Below are 10,503 nucleotides of genomic sequence, written 5' to 3' on the forward strand. Positions count from 1 at the left end.
TGACTTAAATCTGCTTGAAAATCTATAGTAAGACCTGAAAATGGTTGTCTAGCAATGATCAACAACCAATATGACAGAGCTTGAATAATTTTCAAAAGAATAATGGGCAAATATTGTACAATACAGGTGTGCAAAGCTCTTAGAAACTTACCCAGAAAGGCTCACAGCTGTAATCACTGCCAAAGGTGATTCTAACTTTTGTAAATTAGATATTTTTGGAATTCTAATTCAATAAATTTGCAAACATTTCCAAAAACATGTTTTCACTTTGTCATTATGGGGTTTTGTGTGTAGGGGTTTTGTGTTTTTTTTTAATCCATTTTGAATTCATGTTGTAACACAACAAAATGTGGAATAAGTCATGGAGTATGAATACTTTCTGAAGGCACTGTAAAGCTCCTCTTTCTACCCACTACTTTGTTGTCATCAGACTAATGGTCAGGCTTTGTTTGCATTGTCTGTACAGTACTTGTGTGTGCATTTTTTCATAGTCGTTTCCTGTGTTTGTTGCAGACGGAGTTGGACCTAGAGAAAGGCCTGGAGATGAGGAAGTGGGTTCTGTCTGGGATCCTAGCCAGCGAGGAGACCTACCTCAGCCACCTGGAGGCACTGCTACTGGTGAGAGGCTGGAACACACACACAGGACTTTCCATGAGTGCTCTATGTATCACATACACGTGCACACACAGTACAAAGTCTCTCTCTCTCCCTCTCTCTCTCTCTCTCTCTCTCTCTCTCTCTCTCTCTCTCTCTCTCTCTCTCTCTCTCTCTCTCTTCCTCCTCTCTCTCTCTCTCTCATCTCTCTCTCTTCTCTCTTCTTCTCTCTCTCCTCTCCTCTCTCTCTCTCTCTCTCTCTCTCTCTCTCTCGTCTCTCGTCCTCTCTTTCGTCTCATCTCTCTCTCTCTCTCTCTCTCTCTCTCTCTCTCTCTCTCTCTCACCTGTTCTCTCAGCCTATGAAGCCTCTGAAGGCAGCAGCCACCACGTCCCAGCCGGTGCTGACCATCCCCCAGATCGAGACCATCTTCTTCAAAGTGCCGGAGCTTTACGAGGTCCACAAGGAGTTCTACGACAGCCTGCTTCCCCGGGTGCAGCAGTGGAGCCACCACCAGCGCGTGGGGGACCTCTTCCAGAAACAGGTGAGGTCATAAGACTGGGATGCGCCCCTGCCCTGTGTCTGTGGGAGCCTGGGGCCTGACTCAGGATGACAGAGGACTCCCTCCCTGGACCTGGCTGCATGGCAACATGACATCATGAGCCTCATTCAGAATGACACAGGACCCTTATGCATTAACACAGGCAGGACCCTTATGCATTAGTCTGCCTGTGGTTCTGTGTGGCTCTGTGTCATAGCTCACAGCAGCATCCATACTCTGAATGGAAGAAATGTTAAATCAAATCACATTGATCAACCTCATGAGGTGCAACTTATTTTAGGGACAGATGGAATAGTCCCTCTCCTCCTGACCCGAGAGCTTCTGCCACGGAGGCCAGAGCCAAACCTGTACTGACTGGGCCCATTTCATCATGTTCACAACGGGTCAATTAACCCTGAATTAACCACTTGTTTATCCCCCTAATGCTCATGCAGTGACTGCAGAAGTAGAGCCTGAGTTTAGCCTGTCATGAGTGCTGTGTGTACGAGGACAGTGCACATGAAGAAGTAGAGTGTCACAATGCTGTCTTTTCTACCCAGGGAGCTCTGAGACTAATGTTACACTGTGTGCTCTCTGTCTCTAAGAAGCAGCCTATAAATAGTGCCATACACTGAGCGATGGGGGACTTTTCTCTCTCTCTTCCCTCCTATTATCTTCACAAAGCCCGCTCTCCCCGGAGGCCTGAACAATGACTATTTCATTTGTCTGTTATACTGTCAGGGCGGCACACGCCGGAATCCTTTTCCGCATTTATTCATTAATTGTTGGTTTTTCTCCTCCATCTCTCTTGTCTGTGTCTGCTATGTGATAAGCAGTGGCATCAACGGCTGCGTTTTGCGTATCCCAGCAGACAAGCGTTGAAAGAGGAGCAATATGGATTCACAGGTTGTAGGCTACAGTAGAGGAGCAGTCTGTTAGTTCTTTCTCTATCAATCTCTTTATCTCCCTCATACCAAAATACATCTTTCCCCCAATTCCTCTCGCCAGACATTAGGGGAAGAAGACGCCAACACCGCAGGAAAACTCTCCTTACATGACAGCCATTTAGGGTGGAGGAGGGGAGCAAGAGAGGATGAGAAGAGAGGAGAGGAGGGAGGAGAGTGGGTGAGGGGAGAGGAGGGAGGAGAGTGGGTGAGGGGAGCAGCTAGCAGATTTAGGCTGAGTCTCTCTGATAGAGCTGTCTCCCCCTGTCTGTGAAGTCTCTGTAACAGACAGGCAGCCGGAGGAAAAGTAACAGCTCATCACTACCAGAAAGAAGGGGGGAAAAAACTGAAAAAAGGTTAATGACAGGTTATGAGAGCGGGTGTCAAGAGAGAAGTATTCTCACACTCCTTTAAAGCCCCAAAATGGGGCTAAATAATACACTGTACTGTTTTCCCCTAATGGTACAGTCCTCTCTGCTGTTTCTTATATACTAGGTCTATGAATACACCATGGAGACTGCCATTTTCTTTATCTAGGATAGGTGCATATGAATGGTGAATTTCAAGAGTAATACTGTAGCATCTTTACACACAAAGTATACAATATGTACACCGACATACAGTGCATGTTATGAGTCCATTCTTGTGCTGTTGATGACATCTTCCTCCCAGTCTGTGCTAGATAAGAAAAGCATCCCAACCATGCGGTTACACTCATCATCTTACGTCACCATACAGCCAGCCAGCAACTGTGTGTGTTGAACGGCTCCAACTGCTCCATGTCTGCAGCGCTATTACCGCCATTCCGGCTCCTCCCCGCCCATAGTGGATTGTCACGCTCTGAATTCCTGTCCACTGTGGTGCAGATTTATTCTGGCCCGGGGCAGGACTCAGACGCAGCAGGATTGCTTGGTGGGGAAAATTGCTTACCGCCTCAACTTCTAGCAGCTCCTGGAAAAACGTGGGTTTCTTTCGACTGTGGGACAAAATCGATTGTCTCAGCGTGACACCAGGGGACAGGAAATACTGTAAAGGTCAGGGGTCACACCAGGATGATAATGGGAATGGGATGAGCTCATAGGTGATGCTAGAAAGTAAAGAGAGGAGAAGGTTTTTAGGAACAGGTTCTGGCAGCCTGCTGTCTGTCATCTACGTACAATGACCTGGAGATATTGATGAGCAGGTGCAGATGGACCAGTGCTAAGGTAAAGTAGAGAAGCATATTGTGTCCTGAGCACTGTGTTCTTGTAGACTATTCTTCAGGGGCACACTAAGCTACCTTGGTGCTGTGTGTGTAGCTGTGTGTGTGTGTTCGTACGTGTGTTGGTGCGTGCGTGTGTGTGTGTAAAACATTTTTGCGTTTGCCTCAGTTGCCCCCTCTCTCATCATTACACACTCTACCCCCCTCTTCATCCATTGCTGTCAGGCTTGTATTCGGGAGAATGGATTGAGCAGTTGAGCGCTAAGGAGATGGATAGTGTTACTGACAGGCAGAGTTTCAAGGAGTTAGGACGGCTGAATGAGATTTTCAAATGTGTTTTTACAGCAACTGTTACCCAGGACACTCATTACTCACCCCAGCGTAGGCCTCCACTCCGCCGCTACCATGGCAACAGCCGTAGGCCGGGACTGCGCCACGGAAACGCTGGTGTTTCCTGTGGCGATGATGACATTGCCCGTCTGTCGAACTGTGTCCCAAATACTTTGTTTTTTTTCTCCACTCATTATGGTGAACTCTGTTGTTGGGTTGTAGCTGTCATTTCTCATGTTGTGATTATGCCAACATGTCCTTCTTTCCCCCAAAACAGCAATGCAAACAGAAGGCCTGTTTGGGTAAATATGGGCTATGGAAAGTGGTGACTGTGTTTTAATGTGGCTTTTGTATTTTGTCCTCTCTCGCACCCTCCCCGTCCGTTCGACAGGCCAGCCAGCTGGGAGTTTACCGGGCCTTTGTGGACAACTACGAGGTTGCTGTGGAGACGGCTGAGAAGTGCTGTCAGGCCAACACGCAGTTTGCTGAAATCTCTGAGGTAATGGGAACTGGCACGGAGGTAGATGGGGTGGTATGGGAGGGAGGGAGGAGAGAAGACAGGGAGGTATGGGAGGTGAGGGAAGGAGGGAGGGAGGAGAGGAGAGGGGGAGGTATGGGAGGAGTGGGGACAGGGAGGTGAAGGAGGGAGGGAGGAGAGGAGACACGGAGGTATGGGAGGAGAGGGGACAGGGAGGTATGGGAGGAGAGGGGACAGGGAGGTGAGGGAGGGAGGAGAGGAGACAGGAGGTATGGGAGGACAGGGGACAGGGAGGTGAGAGAAGGAGGAAGGGAGCGAGTGGAGCAGGTATGGAAGCAAGGAGGTAATGACTACTGGTCTGGATAGGTTTTGTCCTTTCATCTTGACTATGGGGGCTAGGGGGTACACCTCTTGTTTTGGAGATGGGGTGATGGGATATGGGTGGGAAGGAAGAAACATCCTCCACTAACAGTATATGAACACACTCAGCCTCCCACATCCTCAAAGTGACAGCTTGAAAATAAATGTTTCTCTTCAATCTCTCTCCTCCTGAGAGGAAAGTAGCTCCTTCTCCAGCTCTTAGGAAGCGGCTTTGTGGGCCAGGCCCAGGTCACTCTGCCACGCTGCGTAGAGAGACAGACAGAGAGGATGGTTGGAGACTGTGAAAGTGGGCCATTAAGCACACAGGGAAAATCGTTGGGAGAACATTTCACATCTACTCCTGTAGAGAGGACAGCGGGGTATCAAACTCAACAACTTTATTCTGTTTGTTTTACCCACAAACCCCTTCACCGCCACCACCCACACAATTTCACAATCATTGCCCTCAGGGGCGTCATGAACCCATTATTTTAGAGGGGGCATGAAGTACGTGTGGATGGATAGATGGACGGTGGAGAATTTAGCATTTTTCAAACACCTGAAACAGCATTTTCCTGCAGTCTAGAGCCATAATCATTATGCCTAATTCAATTTTTTTATTATTTTTTATTATATTTTTCTGCATAGGTTATCTAAGCATACCACATTACCTGTTCAATTGTCATTTTGATGAATGATGCAAATTGATTCTTGAAGAACTTTTATGCCTTAGGAGTTTAGTACAACTGCGACCCTAGATATGCTTCTCTGCAGCTCTGCTAAAACCTGTGTAAAAGATTGAAAGGAATGTGAGTCTTATTCAGTATATTTAGTAATTGCTTACTTTTCTCAAATCTAGCAACCTTGCCAGTAGGCATGTCAGCTAAGATAGTTAGATAAGTTACTCTAACCTGAAATGGCTTGGTAGCTAGTTGGGAGATTGGGAACCTATTTAGCTGGCTCGCTAAAGCCAACTACGTGGCTAGTACTACATAGAAACAACAAAATGTTTTAATTTGATATATTAATCAAGAAGGAATCAGTATGCTACATAGCTTGATACAATTTTCAAATATACCTCCTGTGAGTCCTGCCCATCACCGGCAGTTAAAATCAAATCAAATCTGAGGGGGCCTGTGTCATTCTGCCCCCTATGGGCATGACGCCTCTGATTGCCATTAGAACACACACTTGAATTGTATTATTATTATACTGTTTTGCCTGCCTGCCTGCCTGTGTGTCTGCGATCTGTGTGTTCTGCAGTGATGTGGAACCAATGCAGAGGGAGGTGGTGGGAAATATTTACACGTGGTGAAACGCTTCATTGCTTATCAGGTTACAGGTGTGAATGCGTTAAATAATCAAATTTCACTACGATCTCTTGACTAGCAGTTTTTTTAAGGGCTTATTTTGGACAGATATTTTGGATTAAAATCTGTATGTAGTCACGACCGCTGGTACGTAAAATCTTGTGCCAAAGCCACCGGTGAACATTAAAGGGATACTTCGGGATGTTGGCGGCAGGAAGCCTAGTGGTTAGAGCGTTGGGCCAGTAACCGAAAGGTTTGCTAGATTGAATCCCTGAGCTGACAAGGTAAAAATCTGTCCTTCTGCCCAGGAACAAGGCAGTTAACCCGCTGTTCCTAGCCATCATTGTAAAATAATAATTTGTTCTTAACTGACTAGCTAGCAGATACTATAGACTTGGTTGCACTAGTTACCAACTTCCTTCAAACTGCACACAAATAAAAAACTTTTTCATCCACCAGTTCATCTGACTCTGGGGAAGTAGATAAAGGGCCTCATTTCCAAAATCCTGAGGTATCCCTTTAAGATGGTGACTGGATTTGAGGCAGAGAATCAATCATTCAGTGTTTTTAATGGGATATGTAATGATGCATGTCTCTCTGCCATCTGAACGTGACTGTGGAAAAAATGCTGATGATGGCTTATTGGGTGCAGGATACGTTGAATTAGGAGTTAGGCTGAGGCCCGTCTGTCTCATTACTGCTGGGCTCCTGCATCCCAAATGGCACCCTATTCCATTTATAGTGTACTACTTTTGACCAAGGCCCGCAGGGCTCTGATCAGAAGTAGTGCACTACTATATATAGGGAATACTGTGCCATTTGGGACAGACTATAAGACATGAAGCACTACATCAGGCCAAGAGGCCAGGCTGTCATTATCATTTGCCAGCACCATATTGGTTGTATGTTGATCAGCATCAGGTTTTCCTCTGTGTAATGTTGTCCACTGTTCACTCATTCTGTGTCCCTACAGAACCTCAAGGTGAGGAGCACCAAGGACTTGAAGGATCAGTCAGCCAAGAACTCTCTGGAGAGTAAGTAGCCAACAGTATAACTGAACATTTAACTTGTGTCTGAAATGGCACCCTATATAGTCCTATACTTCTGACTACTCTGGTCAAAAGTAGTGCACTATATAGGGAATAGGCTACCATTTGGGACGCAGACTAAATCACTGCCACAGAAAAATAGACTGGCTCATTTTTAGTAACAGCACTTATTTGACTAGTGTCATGTCATAGTGCTCTGACCTAGTTGGAGGGGCTGTGTTGTAGCTCATGCTGCTGTCTCTCCTTTCTCTCCCAAAGCTCTCCTGTACAAACCAGTGGACAGAGTTACTCGTAGCACCCTGGTACTGCATGTGAGTATACGGCAGCCCCAAAACACACAGCTTGCTTTTTGTTTATTCTCCTGCTCTTTTTGTATGTACTGGTAACTCTGTGAACCTCACACCTCAGGATGTTTAAAGACTGTCTCTGTAACACACGGTAACTGTGTGTCTGTGGGTGTGTTTCAAGACTGCCTCTGTAACACACGGTAACTGTGTGTCTGTGGGTGTGCCTGTAGGACCTGCTGAAGCACACGCCCTCCAGCCACCCAGACCACCCCCTGCTACAGGACGCGCTCCGCATCTCCCAGAACTTCCTGTCCAGCATCAACGAGGAGACCACGCCCAGACGCCAGTCCATGACTGTCAAGAAGGGAGAGGTGAGGAGCAGTGCGGATCTGGGATAGTTTGGGCTTTTTCGGTAATAAACAAATACGATTACATTGACAGTGGGCACCTGATCAGCACTCCAATTCTGAGATGCTTTATGAATACGGATCCAGAGCTCTGCTGTATTTTTGTGTTGTTGGATGTTCTTAATCAATAGACTATAGCAGAGCTTTTTGGCTTTGGGCCATAGGGTAGAAGTGGGACCGTTATGTAATTCTAGGTCTATGCTGCGGGTATGGTATTACGTCATTGATCAGTAACCCAACACTGGTAGATTGACCTTGCCCTGCCCTGACAACGACCCGGTAGTCATTGTCAGGGCTGTATGGGATGATCTAATACGGTGTCAAATGCAATCTATGCCCAAATATGGTAATAATACAGAATCCCCTGCGCATGCCTATTAGGAACCCTACTGTTTGCTCCCTGTGCTGGATCTCCATCCCTCCAACCCCACATCTTCCCCCTAGAGACTGCCGACCCGGGTGGGAGTGGCACATTAATGGATGTCAGTTTATTGACAGCTGGCGTGACATGTAATGCCCCATAACGAGCCCCGTCTCTCTGACTGGGAGAGTTCATATTAAATATTCATGATGAGGCTCCTCCCTCTGCACATGGGGGTGTCATTACTGCATCCCATCATCACCCCTCTTACCCGCCCCCTACCCCCATATCCCCATTTGCAACTCTGTCTGCCCAGACCACACTGATCATCAAATATTGATAATGGATACATGAAACGAGTGCATGGAAATCAATGGCCTCATTATATTGTGCATTAGCTAGTGTGTGAGAATATTCCTGGGGTGTGCGTGTGCTTTACCCTACTATGTTACATATACACAAATATAGGATGCGTGACAAATGGTACCCTGTTCCCTTTATATTGCACTACTTTTGACCAGGGCCCATAGGGTAGTGCGCTATATAGGGAATAGGTTGCCATTTGGGACGCATACACAGTCGACTTGGGTTGGCTTGGATAAGACTTGGATATCTCCAGTCTTACAGGAACGCCCGGTCATTATCGTTCCCCGGTGACACGATGCTACTTCAGCCTTTAGTCCACAATCATCGGCTACTCCGGAGAATGCTTAAGTGACAAGACTTCCAGTGCATCGGTCCCACAAATAGTGAAAGCTGTTGAGGACTAAGTCAAAATAGCAGTGATCCTGTTGTTAGCTCTGCTTTCAGACCGGCTCTTACGCTGTCTTGAGTGTCTGTGTTGAACAGAGGTTAATCAGAGCTAGTAGTGGGGTTGTGGTCAGGGAGAAGGGTTGTGATGACAGGGAGAAGGGTTGTGGTGACAGGGAGAAGGGTTGTGATGACAGGGAGAAGGGTTGTGATGACAGGGAGAAGGGTTGTGGTGACAGGGAGAAGGGTTGTGATGACAGGGAGAAGGGTTGTGGTGACAGGGAGAAGGGTTGTGGTGACAGGGAGAAGGGTTGTGGTGTCCGTTATCTCCGACCTGATGGGAGGACATCAAAGCGGTGGTGAAGAGGGTGGTCTGGGCTGGCTTTGCACTAGATTGCGCTTTCATTAAGAAGGGAGAGTTTTAGAGCTGTTTTCAATCAGATCCTCTTTAGCCAACATCCTCATTGTGGTTGTTTTGGAAGTGTCAGAGGTGGAACTGCGTTAGAGCTGTTAAATCCACAATTGGCTCCTGGTATTATACCTAAAGCGGACATTGCCATTGGCTGCACAGAGTCGCATTAAGAGAAATCCCATGCAGCCTTGTTTACAAGTTGGAACACTGGAATGTGAGCAGCATTATTTATATATAGCCTACACTTTCTTCTTCTGAACTTCTAATGCGAGTGGGACAGGTGTGGCTTTGTTACAATGATCAGGAGTAGCTGCTCACCGATTGGACAGCTCCAACGCAGTAGCACCTCGGACACCACCAAAACATCAGCTATGCGGGTGTCGGCTATCGCCGGTTAACGCTTGATCTGATTGAATCTAGGCCTTGGAGTGGGGAGACTAATGAGTTTTGATGCCGTGTTTGGGATTGTTAACAGTTTGTTCCGGTGTGAAACTGTCAGCATGTTATGATAACAGATGCTGCCCTAGATGAGTAGTGGTTTGATGATGCTCGGTATAGAATAGAATGAGGGGACCATTTCAACAGCATATGAGACTGTCAGCATGTGTTTAGTGGAGGTGTGCAGGAGGAGCGCAGCACAAGTGGCCCCCAGGGGCCTTGGCCAGTCAGATTGTGGTTGTAGAGGGTCGGGGGCCGAACAGAAGATGCCTAATTAAAATGCTAATTAGCCTGGCTGCATCTGAAGTCTCTCTCTCTGTCTCTCTGTCTCTCTGTCTCTCTCTCTCTCTCTCTCTCTCTCTGTCTCTCTCTCTCTCTCTCTCTCTCTCTCTCTGTCTCTCTCTGTCTCTCTCTATAACCATACATTGATACAATAACAATAAGCATACAGTAGAGACATGTGCAGATTGATTTGGTCTGTCAGACACTTCCCTCATCTTATGCAGGCAGCAATGTAGTGCGCTGCCAGACCCACAGCTTATGTGTCCTCCCCCAACAGGACGGTAGCCATCTCATCAGAGAGGTCTTTGAAACCTTGAATAAGGGCTTTCAAATTTGGAAATGACACTCTCTAATTGTTATATTTTTGACATTTTGTCAATATGTTTCTCTCTTTCTGTCTCTCTCTCGTGTCTCTCTCTCTCTTCTTTCTCTCTCTTTCTTCTCTGTCTCTCCTCTGTCTCCTCTCTCAGTCTCTTCTTTCTTTGTCTCTCTTTCTGTCTCTCTCTCTCCCTCTCCCTCTCCTCTCTCTCTCTCTCTCTCTCTCCTCTCTTCTCTCCTCTCTCTCTCTCTTCTTCTCTCTCTCTCTCTCTCCTTTCTCCTCCTCTCTCTCTCTCTTCTCTCTCTCTCTCTCTCCCTCTCTTTGTCTTCCTCTCTCTCTCTCTCTCTCTTCTCTCGTCTCTTATCTCTCTCTCTTCTCTCTCTCTCTCTCTCTCTCTCTCTCTCTCTCTCTCTCCGCTCTCGCTCTCTCCGCTCGCATTCAT

At 47.0% G+C, this 10,503-nt stretch overlaps 1 protein-coding gene across 1 annotated transcript in view; it reads left to right on the forward strand.

Annotated features, from left to right (window-relative positions):
- Positions 1-518: 518 nt before the first annotated feature.
- The window catches only part of LOC111961688 (breakpoint cluster region protein-like), a 36,221-nt gene continuing 26,236 nt past the window's right edge, over positions 519-10,503 (forward strand). The window contains exons 1-6 of the mRNA XM_023984139.1: positions 519-618; positions 951-1,136; positions 4,000-4,107; positions 6,730-6,790; positions 7,064-7,116; positions 7,323-7,463. Of these exons, the coding sequence (XP_023839907.1) occupies positions 544-618; positions 951-1,136; positions 4,000-4,107; positions 6,730-6,790; positions 7,064-7,116; positions 7,323-7,463 (624 nt within the window). The 5' untranslated portion in view covers positions 519-543. The remainder of the gene's footprint in view (positions 619-950; positions 1,137-3,999; positions 4,108-6,729; positions 6,791-7,063; positions 7,117-7,322; positions 7,464-10,503) is intronic.

This window comes from Salvelinus sp. IW2-2015, linkage group LG4q.1:29, assembly GCF_002910315.2.
Source record: "Salvelinus sp. IW2-2015 linkage group LG4q.1:29, ASM291031v2, whole genome shotgun sequence".
NCBI classification, from domain to species: Eukaryota; Metazoa; Chordata; class Actinopteri; order Salmoniformes; family Salmonidae; genus Salvelinus; species Salvelinus sp. IW2-2015.